This window comes from Sander lucioperca, chromosome 10, assembly GCF_008315115.2.
Source record: "Sander lucioperca isolate FBNREF2018 chromosome 10, SLUC_FBN_1.2, whole genome shotgun sequence".
Lineage (NCBI taxonomy): Eukaryota > Metazoa > Chordata > Actinopteri > Perciformes > Percidae > Sander > Sander lucioperca.
Genome location: NC_050182.1, coordinates 7,142,942 through 7,163,536, shown reverse-complemented (window position 1 = coordinate 7,163,536; position 20,595 = coordinate 7,142,942). Strand labels below are relative to the sequence as shown.

The following is a 20,595-nucleotide window of genomic DNA, read 5'->3' as shown; positions in this document are numbered from 1 at the left end:
AGGCCACTGTTTCTACAAAATTATTATCCATTTTGGGTGGTAACTCTAGCGGCAGCAAATGTAATTTGCAGCCAGGGTCAGTCTAGCAACTCTCTGTTGGCTTGAGAGCTGGAAAAACCAAATTCTGATCAGGCCAATCACATCGTGTATAGAGTTGGTAGGCGGCTTAACATTAGGACAGCAGAGTTGCGACGGTTACGCGTGAATTCTCTGCTACTTCAAAACAAAGAAGATGTCTGCTGCTGCTGGCGAACAGCGGTCTTTGGAATTGGCTTTAGCCACGACTCTGGAAGACTTGGAGTTAAGCACTGAAGTCATTCTTAAAGGTCCCATGGCATGAAAATTTCACTTTATGAGGTTTTTTTAACATAAATATGCGTTCCCCCAGCCTGCCTATGGTCCCCCAGTGGCTAGAAATGGTGATAGGTGTAAACCGAGCCCTGGGTATCCTGCTCTGCCTTTGAGAAAATGAAAGCTCAGATGGGCCAATCTGGAATCTGGAAGGTTACCTCCCCTTTCTCTGCTTTGCCCGCCCAGAGAATTTGGCCCACCCATGAGAGAGAGACATCATGGCTTTCAAACGAACAAAGTGGCAGTTGATCAAGGCCACACAACCCCTCCACCTCCCCCTAGCGTTGCTCTAGCTGGCTATTGCGTGCAGAGGGAATTTGAAAGACAACCGTTTATCCCGCTCCTCGGATTGAGCCCCGCCAATGGGGAATTCCCAGACCCAACATCTTGATGTGGGTCTAGCTTGTCAGGCTACCACTGACGCTGTCCTCCCCCGAAAAACACTCCCAGACGTCGTTAGTACTGTACAAGCAGCAATTACGACTCATATTTACAGTACGTTTAACGTGGCAGCGCCCTCTAGTGGGGCTTTACGGAACAAACAGAGCTACGTCACGTTCTGCGTCACGTGCATCTGTTTTTAACCCAAATCACCATCTTTTTCTAAACTTAACTAAGTAGTTTTTGTGCCTTAACCTAACCAAACTGCGACCGTTTTACCAAGTCACCGCGACCGTTACATTCTCTGGTTCCTGTGGGTCGTATTAGAGGGGTAGGAACAAACGACCGATACCGTCCTATGGTTTGGAGAACTTGTTGCTGCCACCATTATCATCGTACACTGCATATGTTTTGTCCTAAAATGATAACAGAAACTAAGGTTGGGGCCTTAACCGTCAATTGATCGATGACATAATAGCTGTGTTCGAAACCGTTCCCTCATTCACTCACTCACTCTTCCCTATATCGTGTTTATTAAATATTATATAGGGAACGACCACACGAGATTGTGGACACTCACTGAAAACACATCCTTGCATCCTTGTGTCAGGAGATGCGCCCGTTGTTTGTGCAACGGAGGCGGGCGCGCCCAGCATCATGTAAACAAACCGAAACAAAAATACTTCTAATACGTCCCTGAAGCAAACCGAGCACTCAGGAGAATAGTAAGAAGTTGTATATTATAAAATGTAGAGTATATCGTATGTACACTCAGATTAGCAGTGCATTGTGGGTAATGCAATTGTGTTCTTCCTTTAGTGTTAATTAATATACAAGCAGAGAACTATTTTGTAGCCCAACAAACGTAATGGATGCACAGACTTTTTTAAAAAAGCAGTTTCCCTCCGATGTAAATTTAAGATCCTCAAAGTGAGTAAAATCGCGTTAATGCTACTAATTGGCTTCACATACACACACTGCATGAATATATTTCCATATTGGCATGATATTAAAAACCATTTTTAATGTAAATTATTGGATTATTCGTCGGTACACATGTAGTCACATTCTGCCAAAGGGAAGTCAGAAGCTCTTAATATATGAAAGCATTGGAAATTAGCTCTCAAAATATCTCTCCTTCTGTCTCCTCTTCTTCTGTAGAAAGAAATATAAAAAATTTAAAATCCACAGCCACCGGCACCCATCCGCCCACCCTCCCACTCACTGCCTCTCCAGAGATTTTCCTATTATTCCCGAATCTGGGAGCTTTCTTTGCCCCAGGGAGCGATTAGCTGCGTGGCTCCATGCCGTTTATGTGCGTTTTTCTCTCCCTCTCCCACTTGACGGTAATTGAAATTCAACAAGTCAAATTTTATTTATAAATCGCTCCTTTTGAACAAAACAGGTTGGTCACAGAGTGCCTGGCGGAGAAGCAGCGGACCTAATTACAGATACAGGCAGCAGATAAGAGCAAGAACACTCAGGTTTTGGGACAATATGAGTGGAATAAAAAGGTTGTGGTAGGTAACACATTTTTGCATTTACTGCAAATATCAGACGAAAGGGGGAATTTGGATCCTGTTTTTATGCATCTTGAACTTTAATTTTTACCACCAAAGGGTCTTAAAAAATCATACCGTTGTGGAATTCAGGGGTGTCACGGGTGATTTTTATAGATCCTACCTAGCTACTTACCTGATACAGTTTGTTAAATAAAAACATTTGAGAAGCCGTCATTGGAAACTGTTTGGAAAAAAACAAATGGCAGGTGATTGGATGAACCATCTGTCTATCACTTCCTCCATTGTTGTTTTGAACCAACAGTCGCGGCCATCAGTATCTTTGCCTAAACATGATGGTTCGGTCTGTTGCTGTTTGGACACAAACGCATTACTTGAAGCCTATGTCTCGCATTGCCAGCTCTATCTTCGCAGCGCTGCGAAGGAAGGTCTGGCAACAGGAGCATACAATCTGGGATAGGAGAAAAAAAAAACTCTGGGTTTAGCACGTCTTTAAACCAATCACAATCGTCTTGGGCGGCGCTAAGCAGCGAACGCAGCGACGGTGGCTCTGCAAAATAGTCCCAGGAAGGAATCCCACCAATCGGTCCCAAAATGTCTCAGTTCAGGAAAACATATTCTTCTTACAATCATTCCCTGAAAGAACCAAGCAGGGTTGCCTTGTTGTACTATCCAAATGTTCTTCAAAACTTTTCAAAAAGTTTCTATTTCTAAGTTTGTTGTTGTTTCTTGAAATGAATGGAGTTTGACAGCGGCAACACACATCCCCGAGTTCTGGCGATTATCCTGGGAATTAATTGTCATCAATCCAGACTACCAAGTTGGCGACGGCCAGAGCCACCGGGAACCAGGAGCGCCACCAGGAATTTTGGGCCCCATGACAAAAAATCTAATTGGGCCCCCTCTGCGCAGCTGTTGTCACCACACCTCTAGGACTTAACTGTCCCATCAACAGCTTTACATAACTCTAATTAAAGGCTTGAAACTGTCTTGCTTCTTGTAGTTCAATACTAGCACTAGCACAATATTTATTGCTGGTGATTTGTACATGCATACAAGTCTAGTATGCAGTTCACTATTTGATGCAAGATTAAAAGCAACCATAAAAAATGTGCTGAAGGCCATCTTTTACAGTCTCAATGTATTTTTATTGTAAAATTCGACAAAATGGAAAATTCTCTTAACAAAATTATTATTATTATTATTATTATTATTATTAATGAAAGACAGAGAAATCCCCACAGACTCCCTGCTATGATGCTAACTGGCATGTCATTGAACACAACGTTGCTCACCTTCTTCACTGGGACAGGGGGGGGGCACAGTTAGGGGGAGACTGGGCTGCTGCTGACTCATCTGTTGTTCAATCTGCTAAAAGGGGCAGGGACAATGATTTAATATGAAGATCTTGCTAAACGTTTCCCTGCACTGATTGAATGGTGATTAAATGTAGGCTAACACTAGTCTGTAGCTAGCTAGCTTATTTCACTATGGACATTAAGCCAACAGGTTAATACCACTCACAGACTATAGGCTACCCACCCTTCTTGGTGAAAAACTGGGCTACAGTTTGACATCCTTTCCTTTGTCTTTCCTCTCTCTCTTTTCTCTTTCCTTTTTTGAAAACCAGATTTTGATTTAACGTTACTTGGTAACATCGTGATCACTGTAGCTAGTTCTGGCTAGGGATGGGTGTATCGATCCTGTGGTATCGATAGATCGATATACTCATGCTACTTATTTGGCATCGATTTCCTTAAAAGAATATCGATATAAACTAAAAAATAATAATTGGGGGTGTATGCATTACTTTCAGCTGTTTTAGATTACTTACTTAAATGACTATGTGCCGGGACACCCCTGTACCTGGCGGCGTATTGAGCTGGCCCATGTCACGTGACAGGAGACGAGCGAATGAGCGTCAACGTGCGAAACAGCCGACAGCGACACAGCCAAGGGCCTGAAAATGTGTATGTTTTTGTTCATATTTGATTTATTTCATTCATATTTATGTTATTTATTTTACTTTTAATTTTATTATGTATTGACCATAATACATTTTGTATAAATGGTCTGTATTTGTCTTGTGATTTGTCTTAAATGTAATAATATTTTTACTGACAAAAATTGGCAATAAGAAATTAACGGTATCGGTATCGGTTTCTTGCATCGATGAAAATGCAAGAAAAAGTATCGGTATCGTATCGAATCCTAAAAGTGTGGTATCGCCCATTCCTAGTTCTGGTGCATCTACTGACTGCAAGTGCGCTATGGCAGGACCAAACCATTTCATGCAGATACAGGGGGGTGGTCGGTCAATATGGATGTTTACTTTTTGATCAATGGGGATATTTAACTTTTACTGCCAAAAACAAGTGAAATCAAAGAGATCATTAATTTTATTATTATATTTGAAATATATATATACTGAATGATGATGGTTTAATCATTTTATATTCGTTATTACCTATTTGTTGGGGCCCCTGTCAGTCATGGGCCCTTGGAATTGTCCTAACTCTGCCGCGTTTCTATCTTGGAAATTCAAACAGCATTTCACATTAAAGAAAGAACAGGGAGAACCAAATAGCAGTGCAACCTCTGCTTGGCAGCAACCAACCTACTTTCAGCGTCCAAATTACTCCACCTCCAACCTGAAGAAGCATCTTAAAGTAAGTTTCTTTTTTAATTAGCCAAGGGTAGTCGTCTGCTGTAGTTTTACTGGTCACTTTGCTATTTTATAGTTGACATGCGACTTTACATTCTCCTACGTGCTGATTTACTATCCCCAGAGCCGTTGAAAGACTGACTAGCCCCGTGTGACATGTTAGCTAACGTTAGCTAAAATTAGCTCGTGGTAACTTAGACTGCAGTTAGATTTTTGTAGTATGCAGTTCGGGACTACAAATACAAAAATCTATCTGCTTGTTCAGGTACACATTCAGCCAGTTGGAACAGAAGAACACACCAGAATAGGCCTGTTTAGTAAGCTGTATGTGATGGTCGCATTCCTACACTTATAAAATGCAATGTGGAAGTAATCCAAGTATTCAGAATACGTTACTCAGATTGAGTAACGTAACGGAATACGTTACAAATTACATTTTTGGGCATGTGTTCTGTATTCTGTAACGGAATACGTTTTAAAAGTATCCTTCACAACACTGGGTGACGTCACTTGCACTAAATACTACATCCATATTTCCTACAGTCTTTGGTTCCTAAATATAATAAAGAAGAGAAGTAGAACATGAAAGATCAAATGAAAAAGTCTACTCACTGTCTAGTAGGAGGAACTGGGCTTGTCCGAGCATCCCGTCTCGTTGCCGCGCTGACAGTCGGTACACTACAGAGCCGGGCGAGGCGTCAGGACCCACAGCGGCGAGGTACGGCGAGGGAAACATGGCCCACTGCAGGTCGGCCTGGCTGGGCATGCTCAGAGTTAACCTGCACAGGTACCACTCGTCACCTGGAGGAGAGAAATAGAAAGGCGATATAAGGATGCTGATTTTTGCCGGAAATTACAGTAGTGACAGTTGCTTTGACAAATAAGCACACTTATAGATTCACTTTAACATTAAAGGAAAGAAAAATAACAAAGCATTAACACCTGGGAGGAGGTTTTGTGTCCTACAAGTGGAGCTGATTAGAGCCACTAAATAAGAGAAGGGAAACAGGAAGTCTGCTGGTGCTGATTGTTTTTCACAGTGATGAATTCCATTCATTAGTTTTAAGTCTTTTATCCATCGCAGCTGCAAAAATGTGTTTTATCCACCAACTTTATAGCCCCTGCTTGCAAAAACAGACTGAAACATCCACTTTATATCGATTATGTGACCAGTCTGCCACGTGACTTAAAAAACCCAAGGACTGAAGTGAAACCAAGGACAGAAAAACTGTTGAACAGTAGTCATGTTTCCATTCAATTGCCAAGTAAATTATATTAGAAAACTATGAAATGTCACAAAAAGTAAAACGTGAATTAGACGTGTTTCCATCAACTGGTTTTCAGCGAATAAACTGGGCTTCAGCGTAGTTTGGTCAGAAGTTGGCGCAATAGGCTACGCATAGCTTAAAGCCGCCAGTAAACAGAGTAAAAGAAGTAGGGGTTGCTAACAGAAGCAAAACAAGTCACCTCGGCCATCTAACGGCATCTACGAGAAAAACAGAGAGAGGTCTAAAGGAATTTAGTTCAATCGGTCAGGTTTTAATTAATCTTTCATGCCGAGACTGTCCTCCCCCGCAAAATGCTCCCATAGGTCGTTTGTTCAAGCAGCAATTACGACGCATATTTACATTTACTACGTTTCAACTTTACGGAACAAACGGAACAAACAGCGCTATGCCTAGTTCTGCGTCACATGCGTAACCAGAAGTCAAGTAACGTAACACCACAATTTTTTTCTAAAAAAAAAAGTATTTTTTGTGCCAAACCTAACCAAACTGCAATCGTTTCACAACGTTAATGTGTTTAAAACCGCGACAGTTACGTTCTCAGGTTTATATATGAGGACGGAAAACGCTCTGTTACCTTTCTCACGTTAGTAACATTAGCTTTTAAATTCTTATTTTAAGTCAATATTGTGTGCATCAAGGTGTTGTTTAAATGTATTTATTATTAGGCAGGCAGCTTTACAAAATCTGGAAGCAACTGTTGTTTGTGTATTTTAGTTTCTGCTTCGTTTCGTTAGCTTGCTTTGTGACCGGCTGCTATTGTTGTCTGTCTCGGCTTTGTAGTGACGCAACTTGTTAGCTAAGCTAGCTCCACTTGTTCAGACTGTGGCATGAAAGCTGAGTCGCTTGCAGCCAAAGGGGACAAAGTGACATTTCTGTAAAACATCTGTCGTGTTTTCACATCTTTCATCTCCGCCATGCTGCTCGAAAAGAGTGAAGGAGTGACGGGGGAGTGGGGGGGGGGGAGGAAAGCAACCGGCTCCTCCAAAATAAAACAACAAAACTTTTCAGAAGATCACATGGAAACATCCACACAGCAGGAACTCGCATTCGCCCAGTCAAAAATACACACACACACACGCACGTTTGTCTGCATCTACGAGTCTACTTCTTTCTTTCTTTACGTCTTTTTTCCGTGTCGTCTGGTTCTGAGGAGGGATTTGTTCGGTTTGGAAGGGGCTTCGGCGCTCGCTCGCTGTTTTGGCTTCTGTTTTGTTTCATGGCAGCGAAGAGAGACAACAGCCCGAACAAGAGATACAACTTCACTTCAGGGAGACGAAGGGAGAAGAGAGGGGGATGAGGAGGAGACAGATAAGGAGGTGTCTTTTTATATATCGTCTCTGAAGGTCTGTCAACTAACTGAGAGCAGGAGAGGGAATGAGAGAAGGAGGAGGAAGAAAAAGAGAAGGGGGGGAGGAAAAGAGAGGATAGGGATGAGAGGAGTGTTGGAGAAGACGAAAAAAGAATAGGAGAGGGGAAGAGAAGAGAAATAGGGATGGAGGAAGAGGAAAAGGAATGATAAGGATGAAATGAAAAGAAAGGAGTAAGAAGAGTGAAGAGAGGAAAAGAAGGAGAGAGGAGTTTTGGGGAAAAACTAATAGGAGGAGAAGGAAGAGAATAAATGAGACTGTCCTCCGAAAAACGGCCACATAAGTTGCTTGTTCCAGCAGCAATTACGACCTATATTTACGGTTATAGTGACCGAGATTCATTCAAGTTTGTTTTTTAAACTTAACAGAACAAACGTAGCTACAGTATGTCACGTTCAGCGTCACGTGTGTAACTGAAAGTGAAGTAACTTCTGATTTTAAACCAAACTACCATCTTTTTCCTAAACTTAGAAGTACTTAAGAACTACTAAGAAGTTTTAGTGCCTAAACATAACCAAACTGTGACCGTTTTACAACGTTAAAGATGTGTTTAAAATCGCGCCCGTTACGTTCTTCTCTGGTTTAGATATGAGGACGGAAAACGCTCCTGTGGGTCGTAATAAAGGACAGTTTCGGCGCAAAATGAACCTAGGGGTTAATAACGTGTGTACCAAGTCGAACGTTAATCGAATGTGTCTCTAGCTTGAAACAACCTACTGCAAAACCGGTGGTTAGCTGCTAACGCTAGCTTTCGGGGCACTTGATAAATCACTATTTTATACCACTAACAATAGCACCACACTTAAACGGTAGCATAATGAGGGTCCCTACATGCAAACCGAAGCATTGAGAACTTTGTAAGTGTACAGACAGTTTATTAAAAAGATAGATTATAAAGACAGTAGCGTTCGTGTTTACATTCAGACGCCATCTTAGAAAACAGTCATGAGCAGTTGAATCACGAACGCTGTGTTTGAGCTGCTTAGTGATGTGGAAATAGTGATTTACCAAGTGCCCCGAAAGCTAGCATTAGCAGCTAACGACCAGTTTTGCGGTAGGTTGTTTAAAGCTAGAGACACATTCGATTAGCATGAAAACATGTCCCAGAGAACGGTCGACTCGGTACACATATGTTATTAACCCCTAGGTTCATTTTGCACCGGAATTGTCCTTTAAAGGGGAGCAAACAAACGACCGATATCGTCGTATGGTCTGAAAGTGCAAAGATTTATCTATTAGTTGTCAACTAAAATATTAATCACCAACTATTTTGATAATCAATTAATCAGTTTGAGTCATTTAAAAAAAAAAAAACTTCTCTGATTCCAGCTTGTTAAATGTGAATATTGTTCTAGTTTCTTCTCTCCTCTGGGACAGTAAACTGAATATCTTTGAGTTGTAGACACAACAAGACATTTGAGGATGTCATCTTGGGCTTTTTGGGAAACACTGATCCACATTTTTCACCATTTTCTGACATTTTAGAGACCAAAACAACCAATGGATGAATTGAGAAAATAATCCACAGATTAATCGACAATAACAATAATCGTTAGTTGCAGCACTAGAGGACGAGCTGGAAGAAATATGAATGGAGGAAGAGGAGGATGAAATGAAAAGAATGAAAGAGAAGAGGAGAAAAGAGAATAAGGAGTAAGTGGAGGGAGAAAACAAAGACATTGACCTTTAAAAACAGAAAGTTAAGAAGAGGAGGATGAGATGAAAAGGAGGGGGACGAGGTGATAAAGGAGAAGAGGAATCTTCCAGCTCAGTGCTTCCTCTTATGCGTCGCTGGTCTTCAGCCTTCAGTCCGCTCATAAAATCCAGAATAATCACATCTATTCCTGTCTGTTGTTTTACATATGCTGCGCTGTGGGCCGCGTATAAAAAAAGTGAAATGAAATCTGTCCCATTATCGTGATGAACATCAACACATTATGATGCAGCGCCAGCGGTCAGCACACATGTGAGCCGGTGCAGAAACTATGAAAACTCAACCTCGCTGTATGGAAACACACATCCGGGAGGGAGGAAGGGGGGAGGAAACGCTTCTTTCTTTTCCTCCGGGCCGATGAAAGGTCACTGACACCAGAATAATGACATTTAATTATTGCTGTGTTAAGACACAGGATGTAGTCTACGTAGAGCTACACGCCCTCCGGTTGTTGTTGGTCCTACAGCAAGCCTTTCAACCAAGGTACAAAATTAACTTTTTTTGTCCACCAGCCAAATAGTTTAGTGAATATTCAAAATGTACCAGCCACTCAATAGATTAACATTGTTTTTAGGCTGGTGAGTGAAGCAAATCTACCAGCCACTAGCATATTTTACTAGCATTTGGCTAGTGGATGGTGCTTATTTTGCTTCCAACGCGTTCTCATAAACAGCATTGTATGATATCATATGAAATTACAGTGACCACCGATCAGTCACGTGACAAAGTTTAGCCAAACAGTTGCATTACGGTTAAATTTAGCTGAGAAACGGTGACTATGACCTAGGCATTGGCCGGTATAAGATTCTTTTTATTTATTATTTTTTTTAGAGTATGTTTTGGGCATTTTAGGTCTTTATTATATAGGACAGCTGAAGATGTCAAATTGGAGAGAGAGGTGGAATGACATGCAGTAAAGGGCCGCAGGTCAGAGTTGAACCGGTGGCCGCTGCGACAAGGAGCGAGCCTTTGTACATGCGGTGCATGCTCTATCAGGCGCCCCTAGTATAAGATTCTGCAATATGTAGGGATGCACCAAATCCAGGATTCGGATTCGGCTGAATATTGGGCTTTTTGACGGGGTCCGGTTTCTGCCGAACCTTAGAATTTTTTTCCACCGAACCGAACCCTACGCTCGCACTACGCACGCTACGCTGGTAAACGTAATGACGGCGCTGTTGATTACGGGAAGGTGTTTACGTAGAAAAAGCAGAAAAAGTGCTGTTTGGCAGTACTTTCAGTCAAAAGAAGGTGATTAAAAGTCCAGCTACATGTTCAATTTGCAATGCAGATTTTTCTCGTGGTGGCGAGGACCCTAAACATTACACAACATCGGCGCTGTTAAAAGATTTGCCTATGAAATGTCATCTGGGTTAACAAACACATTTTCCATTGAACACAATGCATTTAATTTTTTAAACACAATGCACACTGGCAGGGAGAGGGATTTCTAAACTGCACTTTCTTTCCTTGACGATTCATAAAAAACAGCTCATACCTCAGGAACGGTATGACGGGTGAAGAGCACGATAAGGTAGTCTCGTATTGCCGGACCTTCCGCCACAGCGCTGCGGAGGAAGGTCTGGCTAGTCCACATATGATGAACCCTTTTAGACTTTAATGACTCCCTGACTTTTCCTCTAGCGCCACCCTCAGGAAAAACTCTGTGAAAATTGCTAAATCATGTACGTATATATTACAAACTTCTGCAGGATTTTGGGACACTTTATCTGCTGACTGTCCAACAACAGAGTTCAGCCTCTTTACAGTTCAGCGTTCGCTCGTATCCTTCCACTCGGTCTCCTCGGCTAAAGGAACATGTGCCTCGCAGCCTGAACAGTGAGCTTTTCCCTGATGCGGGCCAGAAGAACTCACTGAACACATGCATGCATGCATACAAAACTGCAGAGGAACGTCCGGCTCGGGGGCTGCAACCCGCCTGGAGCGAGGAAGAGGAGTGGAAGAAGACGAAGGGCTGAAAACCTGACTGCTGAGCAGTCTTTGTCCTTTCAGGCGTGGCATCATTTCTCTGGTTCTTTCACAACTCAATCTGACATGAAACTATAAGTTTGTGTCTTTATATCTTCTTTTGTCAGTTTCTGCATTATGTTTTTTTTTTTTTTTTTTAAATCTGCTGAGGTGATTCTGACGCAAAGTTCCGGTTTTTTTATCCGTTAATAACACATGAATATGAGCTTAATTTTGTTCTGCTCAGCTTCCCATCCATGAGTTATTGCATTAATTTGCTTCAACCCACAGTCCCTTGTTTGGAGGGAAGTTTTCCTGTCGTTGGTTATAGATTCAGTTTTCACTCCCAATGGACTGCGCCACAGTTTTAGCGTTAGAGGAGCGTTTCAGGGCATATCTAACTTTCCTTGGTGCAATCAGAGAAGAAAAAGACACGAAACGAGCTATTTTTTTTGGTCAAATGTCTTTAGATGCAGTCCGACAGCGGTGTGAAGGCAGAAGTCCCGGCAGATCACCACTCGGAGAAAAAAAAGAGAGACATCACTCTGTCCCTCATCTCTGTTTCTTTAAATTCTCTCTCCTCTTCCTCCCCCTGTCATCCCCGCTTTCTGTCTCTCTCTCATATACATCCAGGTCCCTGCTGAACTGCTGTCACATCTGTTGGTTTTTCTACGCCTTTCATGTAGTGGTGTTGTCTAATGTATTGTAGTGGGTATACTGTACTGTATATGTATGGGCCTATATATATATATGGGGTGGGGGGGCATATCATAGTGGGGGGTCCGGGTGTCCTCCCCCAGGGAAGTTTTGAGCGTCAAAGACTTCATTTCCTGCATTCTAACACACTTTTATGCACCAATTTTACGGTGGAAATACCGGGTGGCAGTAGCTCAGTCCGTAGGGAGTTTGGTTGGGAACCGGAGGGTCCCCCGTACAGATGGAAGTACGGAGTGTGGACTGATAGCTGGAGAGATGCCAGGTCACCTCCTGGGCACTGCCAAGGTGCTGTTGAGCAAGGCACCAAACCCAAAATGACATATAAACATCTTTTCCTATTCTATTTTTTTTCTGGAAATGAGAGAGTTAAGCAGCGTTGGCAAAGGTTTGAGTTTGTATTCGTCCTCAGCTGAATCTGTTTGGCTGTGACGATGGCCTAATTTCCTGCCGGGGATCAATAAAAAAGTTTCATAAAGCTGTCAGCAGTCTGTTGTGTCGAACACGGAACGCCGCGTCGTCCCAGTCAAACAGGAAGTGGTGAGAACGACGCGTCCTTTATAAAAGAGGATCAATAGTCCCAGTAAGTCCGTGTTAAGCCGCCACTTACTCATTTGAATCTCAATGCGGAGCGTGTCACAGTTTGTTATGCCAAACGGGGCTAAAAAGAGAAAGGGAATTGTGCTTTTGTTTACACCAAACTCCATCATGCTGTCTTTTAATTTTATTCATTTATTTGTTTGGGGAGGGGATTTGTTTGTCTGACACACACACACACACACACACACACACACACACACACTGCGTATCGGGATCAGAGCGGGAGGCGACAGAATCGAGAGGACGGAGACACAATGAGAGGAGCTATTTTTTCTGTCTTCTTCCTCTGAGTCTCTGACTTGAATGGCGGCTGATGTATTCAGCGTGAAGCGCAGCCGTGGCAGCCAACCCAGCGCCGCTTCAGAAATAGCAAACCGCCGCTGCTGCTGCTGCTCGCAAGAGCTTCAATTAGGGGAGGGATGTAAGATGTGGGGGGATTAAATTAAACTGTGGTCGCGCCCACAGGTTGTCACACAGCCGATGATGATGAAAGGTGATTAAAAGTGCAAGACGTGTTTATTTATAAGGTGCTTTTAACAAATCGGTTTGTCACAAAGCCTGCGACGCGGCGCGGTGAGAGAAACAAACAGAGCTAAAAACAGGTGATGAAACGCGGGGGGGGGGGGAAAGATGAGAACTAAAGTGCGAGAAGATTTCACATGACACATAAAAGACAAAAGAGGCAGAGATCCAAAAACAAGCAACTCACCGACCCCAAGATAACCTCGCACACCGTTCGTTTTGTTTGTGAGACTTCAGGAGGAATGGGGGGAGAAAAAAATAAGTTTTTGGTGTCAAAGAAATCCCCCAAAAACAAGAAAAAAAACTTTTCACAGGTCAAACATACTGCGAGGAACACAGCAACAGTTCTGCTGTTGTCCATGTAAAGGTGCATTCAGACCGGAAGTTTGTTTTGTTTCTCTTATGCCCCGCTCGGGGAACATAGGACCCTTTTTTAGAAAAAAGGGTCCTATGTTCCCCATTTTTCCCAAAAAGGGTCCTATGTTCCCCTGTAGCAATACATAGCATACTAGCGTTGTAAGCTAATCAGCGGTCCGTGCTAGCTTGTTTCAAGCTACAAACACATTCCATTAGCATGAAAACGGGAGCGTGTCTATGTTCCCCGGGTCCTATGTTCCCCAGTCTCATACAAAGAGGGGAACATAGGACCCAGGGAACATAGGACCCGGGGAACATAGACACGCTCCCGTTTTTCTGGAAAAGGGTCCTATGCTCCCCGCAATCTATCAATCTTTACGGTAGGGTTAGGGTTAGGGTCAGGGTTAGCCATGGAATTTGGCAGTAATGGTGGAAAAAGTAACAGACCGGGGAACACAGGACCCTTTTTTTTGAAAAAGGGTCCTATGTTCCCCAGTCTCATACAAAGAGGGGAACATAGGACCCAGGGAACATAGGACCCAGGGAACATAGGACCCGGGGAACATAGGACACGCTCCCGTTTTCATGCTAATGGAATGTGTTTGTAGCTTGAAACAAGCTAGCACGGACCGCTGATTAGCTTACAACGCTAGTATTCGGGGCACAGGGAAGATTATAAAGACAGTCGCGTTCTCGTATACAGGCGGCCGCCGTCTTGCGAGCTGGTGTCTTTCTAAACTATCTTTTTAATAAACTGTCTGTACACTTACAATGTTCTTAATGCTTTGATTAACATTTAGGGACCCTCATTATGCTACCGTTGAAGTGTGGTGCTATTTTGAGCTTTTTTAGTGGTATAAATAGCGATTTGTTTTTACTTTCCCTGTGCACCGAATACTAGCGTTGTAAGCTAATCAGCGGTCCGCGCTAGCTTGTTTCAAACTCAACTGTAACTGCTGCTGAACCGACGGTCCCCTCACGGTGCTAGGATAGGATTAGGATGCTAAACTTGTTAGGATGCTAAACTTGACTGTCCTGTGACCGGCTGTTTGGTCGCTGTAATTTCGTAGGATATCAAACAAATTATTGTGCATAAGTTTGAAAATGATATCATACAAACTCGTACACGAGACTGAGTTGGTTCATAAAACACAAACAGTCACAGCTGTGTTTGCACCGGAGGAAGATCAGACAGATCAGTTACCTGAACTCTACAGAACACACACTGTGACACGTGCACTTGAGTGCAACACAGGTGTGTGTGTGTGTGTGTGTGTGTGTGTGTGTGTGTGTGTGTGTGTGTGTGTGTGTGTGTGCGTGCGTGTGTGTGTGTGTGTGTGTTGATTGACATTGTGGGATGCGTCTCCGTGGTGACTCGCAGGGTGCAGGTGTTCCCGTGAGATTGGTTGCCTGGGGCGACATGGTAAGTCTCTGTGACATGTGAAAGCACTCTGACTTTGTGTGTGTATGTGTGTTAGATAGTGAATATGTGTGTGTGTGTGTGTCTGTGTCTATGTGTTGCGTGATGACTAATTACTGTACATTATATTATATTTCTCTCTCTCTTTCTTTATTCTAACCCTCAAATATCAGTATCAGTGTCAGTGTTTCAGGTTTTTTGTTAGAGACAATGCAGATATGATAAAAAAACTAATTTATATGTAAAGAGAGGCGAGTGATTATGGAGTGATAATGAGCGGAGGAGATGAAACTTGAGTCTGGATTCGGGTTTTTGCAGTCGAGGTGAAAGTGAAAACATCGTCGGACAAACCCTCCCTCTGTTTGTGAACCCGGCTCTCCATCTGGTCCCTGGGAGCCAGCGGACAGAGGCCTGCTGCATCCTAATTAACCACCTTATAGACTGGCCTACTTTACCTCCACACACACACACACACACACACACACACACACACACACACACACACACACACACACACACACACACACACACACTCACTAAGCCAAAGTCCTGCAGGCACACAGTTAATTAAGCCCCATTTTTCACTGCTGATGAAGAGAGAGAGGGGGAGAACGATGAAGGATGGAGAGAGAGCGAGAGCGAGAGCGAGAGCGAGAGAGAGAGAGAGAAATAGAGAGGAAGAGAGATAGAGAGAGATGAGTTTAAAGATACAATAACATGGCAGATAAGGATGAGAATAATAAACGAAAAGAAAACGGAAAATCAATGCATAAATATGTCTGTTTTGGAGGGACAGACAACACACACACGCACACACACACACACACACACACACACACACACACACATACACACACACACACAAAGTGATACAGGTGTAAAGAGAGTTATTATGACTGATTTGGCGTTTCTGAAAGAACTGATTATTTTTCCGAACATTGGTTTCATTTTAAAAGCTATAAACAATATCTCGTTTATAAAAATGTGTGTGTGTGTGTGTGTGTGTGTGTGTGTGTGTGTGTGTGTGTGTGTGTGTGTGTGTGTGTGTGTTTGTGTGTCGCTGAGTTCGAGGGCATGCCTCCCCCCGAGAACTTTTTGGCCGTAATAGCCCAAATTTGGTGGGCTCTGGCACATTCTAATGCCTTTTCCATCATATACACTGATCTTAATTATTGCATATTTTAATGAGTTTTCCTCCCTATATTTTGGTATATATTTTTTTATTATATGTCATTTTAATTATTGCCTATATCTATATGAGTCCATCAATCAGCTGACGCAACCTGAGTAATGTGCACACTCGCTACTTATGGTGCGTTCAAATCAACTCAGACGTGTAAAGGAAAATGCGCTACGCTCTTGCTTCTGTAGAGTGCAGGATGTAGCAGGCGTGACAGGAAGCCATTTTCTGACATTTATTACTGTAGAGTGAAAAACAACTTGTAAGCCAGTCTTTCAGGGATGGAGGTGTGTGGTGTGTGTGTGTGTGTGTGTGTGTGTGTGTGTGTGTGTGTGTGTCTCCCTGACCACTAATGTCTCTATAAGTCCTGGTGGAGACGTGGACGGGCCCTGGACTCTCCGGGGTGTGTTCGAGCGAACAGCAACATGAAAACTCAATTAGGGTTTGATTCTGTGGTCGGAGAGGAGGAAGTGGAGGGAGGACGGAGAGAAGAAGACACAGAACAGAACATGGAAAGAAAAGAAGAGAAAGTCATCTATATCCAGTGGGGAGGAGATGCTCAGCATGTGACGACAGCGAGAAAGTAAAAACAAAAGAACAGAAAATGAATGTAGAGATCTTTTAGGATGACTTTACTGTCTGTCAGAAGCTAAAAAGAAGCTAAAAAAAAAGATATATGAAAACAGACATTCTGAGCAATCCTGTCTATATAACGTGTTCAAAGTTAAGCTAAATTTTGGCGAGGCAATTTTCAAAGGGGTCCCTTGACCTCCCACCTCAAGATATCTGAATGAAAGTGGGTTCTATGGGTACCCACGAGTCTCCTCTTTACAGACGTGCCCACTTTATGATAATCCCGTGCATGTTTTTCCTTGACAACCATCATGTTTTTCCCAAATGATTTCTAGGCATTCTCTTATGGAATGGCTTGAAAAATAGTGCAAATAGATATATAATTAAAACAAATAATCTCCCACGGACTGTCCGATCTAGGCTTAGCCCTGAATATTTACAACATCTAGCTCTGCCCTTGAGTGGGAGAAACATATTCTTGGAACAAGCTGCGAGCGAAATGTTGTATTTGCTCTGGCAGATCCATCTGATCCCTCCTGTTCAGACATATTTTCATTTGTCTAACATGGAGCTGGGCTCAGACGATGACTGACGACTCGCGGAGCCTTCGCGCTTAACGTAAAATACGTGAAGAAGTCATGTTTTGCTTACGCACCATTGCGCCTGGAATACCACAGCGAGCATAAACCTATTGTGGTAAGGTGCAGCGAGATTGAGGCATTCGACGACCAAGATGGCTGCAGCAGATGTGGATAATGTAGATAGAGGGATACTTTATTGATCCCCAAGGGGAAATTCAAGGTCCCAGTAGCTTAAAGACATCACACACAACATACACATGCATCATAAACAGGATGATAAAATGACAAATCCACATGAATAATATGGACAATAAAAGAAAAGATACTAAATAAAAAATGCACATGAATGTATTAAGGGATGTAAAAGCATGAGACGCTTGCAGTGACAGGGCAGGGACTGACTCTGTCATTCAGTCTGCAGGGTAAGGTTCTCTATGAGAGGGTGTGTCATGGTGGTACTAAGTGGTGGTAATAAGTCCAATAGTGCACGGATAAAATCTAGAGACCAGCATTAAATATGTTTTAGTTGCTGACTCTTCTCCAGTGGTGTAGTCTAGTTTTAGTAGTGAGTAAACTGTAATTTTTCCCTCCCAGAATTAGACTCGCCCGTCCCAGAGCAACAACCCCATAGGGTTTTTTGTAACGTTACAGCGTAAAGCATCAGCCTCATCTGGCTCATATCCTGTAGTTTCTGTAACGTTAGCGTCTGCTGCAGTGTCACTCGCAGCGGCAGTATAGCTTCAGGGCCAGGCTTACCAAAACACTGAGAGAGTGTAGTCGAAATTTGCTTTCGTTTCATATATATATATATATATATATATATATATATATATATATATATCTACTTTAGCAATTTACATTAGTCAATTTCAAATTTGCGCAAAGAATGACTGCCAAGCAACTGTGTTGTTCCAAGGCGACTCGCAACACAGACGGGGTGAATTTATTAAGTGTGAAAGTTCTCGCACAAAACAATCATCGTTACATAACGTTATCCAGCGTTTTTGTAAGTGGGTGTACGGAAATCCTTGAGCTTTCCTACTGGATACTCCGTATACCTGCGTATCACGTAGACCATTGTTTCTCAAATGGGGGTACGTGTACCCCTAGGGGTACTTTGGAGGACTGCAGGGGGTACATTAGAACTTTGGAAAATGTTTATTTTTATTATATTTTTTTTATTATATTTTTTTATATAATTTTTAATATAATTTTTTTATTATATTTTTTTATTATATATATATTTATTATATTTTTTTTATTTTATTTTTTATTATATTATTACATAATTCCTTAAAAAAATGATACACTATTATAATGAATGCATTTAGTGATATATTCTAAATATTTGAAATAAATTGAAAGTATTTAAGTGTTATTTTTTTAAGTTACAATATCATTGTAAATCAGACACTGATGGTGCAGCGCTGTATAGTGCCTCTTTATATAGCTAGGCATTTTGTTGCTACCGAAAAATGTTTGTGCTGGTCAGGGGGTACTTGAATAAAAAGATGTAAAAAGATATTTCGATGGGGGTACATTATTGAAAGAAGTTTGAAAACCACTGACGTAGACTACACCACTGCTCTTCTCTATGAAAGCAGCTAGAACTAGCTACTTAAATGCCACAAGACACCAAAATGTGACGTATCCCTGAATCTGCAAATACAGGCAATGAAAATTTTAAAAAGCAAATGAAATCTTTTTTGAAATATATAACTATTTTACTCTATGTAAAGTTCTGTGTTGCTGTGTTAGGAATATTACTAATTACAACCATATGAACATTAATCTAAAGATATTGTCCTTTTTTGTGTTTCTTTGTATAATGTGAGAATGTGTTATTCCTGATGGCCAGCTGCTGCGGTGACACACACTGGAGGTTTGGAGATCAAAACCATGGGATCAGATGAGACTTTGGAGCGACATAAATTAAACATGGCCGCTGTGTCCGCAGAGCAAACTGATGACATCGTTGCATCAGCCGCCGCCGTTCGTTTCCCAGCGAGCTGAGGCTGAAACTAAGAAGCCTTCTGCTTCGCTCCGGTTGGCAGCGAGGAACCCTGTTTCCCACGGAGGGGAATACAGAGGGGCCCCCGATGCTGCGTTCAGGAGCCTCAACCCCCCAAATTCAATCCGTTCAGACACACCGCAGATCCACAGGCCTGATTTCTATTGACACGGCTGCAGAGAGGATCAATGACACAGGAGGAAAGAGGGGGGGGTGGGGGGTGAGAAAGAAGAAAAACATCGGAGGGGAAGTTTATCAAGGGAAGGGCAGGAAAATGGGGCAAAAGGAGAGAACAAAAACTGTCATAAAAGGAGAAGAGAGACACAAAAAGACGAAGGAAAACAAGACCAGCGGCTAAAATCTAACGGAAAAAGTCAGTCGATATGAATTCCGCTGATCTGATCTTCCCTCTTGATTCGCCAGATGGAAAAAGGCATCATGGGAAGTGGGTCAACCGGACGGGTCGAACAGGGTTTACTGTTAACTCGCAGGGTTAGTTTCAATCTGCTCAGAGCAGCAGACGGGTGGAGCTCGGCTGTACAGAGTCAAAAAAGAACAAGAGATACAGAAATCAGAGGAATATATTTGATTGTGTGTGTGTGTGTGTGTGTGTGTGTGTGTGTGTGGGGGGTGTGTGTGTGCATATGTGTGTGTGTGTGTGTGTGTGTGTGTGTGTGTGTGTGTGTGTGTGTGTGTGTGATGGTCAGATTGGTCTGCAAGAGTTACACCAGAAGATGAAAAGATGACAAGAAAGGGAGGGATGAAAGGCCGGCTAAAATCCGAAAAAAATCAGTATCTCAGAGTGTAAATCTGTTGAAATGGGGAGAGAGGACAGAGAGGAAGACAAGAAAAGCAGGACAGACAAAGAATGGAACAAGGCGAGGGATGGTGATAATAATATAATATATATAATAATATATTTTTTAACATTTCGTGATAATACCCCCAATCACAATGTTTATTCACAATAACTTGCGGGTAGAAAACTCCTGCTGTACAGGTAGGAAGGAAACGTGGAGGAACAGAGAGGAAGTGTTGAAGATCTGGGGATGTTTTTGGAGGTTTTATGACTCAGGAATGAGAAGGGGAAACGCCAGAGCAGGGGGAATGAGAGGGGGAAACGCCAGAGCAGGGGGAATGAGAGGGGGTAACACCAGAGCAGGGGGAATGAGAGGGGATAACACCAGAGCAGGGGAAATGAGAGGGGGAAACGCCAGAGCAGGGGGAATGAGAGGGGGTAACACCAGAGCAGGGGGAATGAGAGGGGGTAACACCAGAGCAGGGGGAATGAGAGGGGGAAACGCCAGAGCAGGGGGAACAAGAGGGGGTAACACCAGAGCAGGGGGAATGAGAGGGGGTAACACCAGAGCAGGGGGAACAAG

At 42.7% G+C, this 20,595-nt stretch overlaps 1 protein-coding gene across 1 annotated transcript in view; it reads right to left on the bottom strand.

Annotated features, from left to right (window-relative positions):
• si:dkey-22o22.2 (neural-cadherin) overlaps positions 1-20,595 on the bottom strand; it is a 221,494-nt gene that overhangs the window by 117,241 nt on the left and 83,658 nt on the right. The window contains exon 2 of the mRNA XM_031319640.2: positions 5,530-5,718. Within this exon, the coding sequence (XP_031175500.2) occupies positions 5,530-5,718 (189 nt within the window). The remainder of the gene's footprint in view (positions 1-5,529; positions 5,719-20,595) is intronic.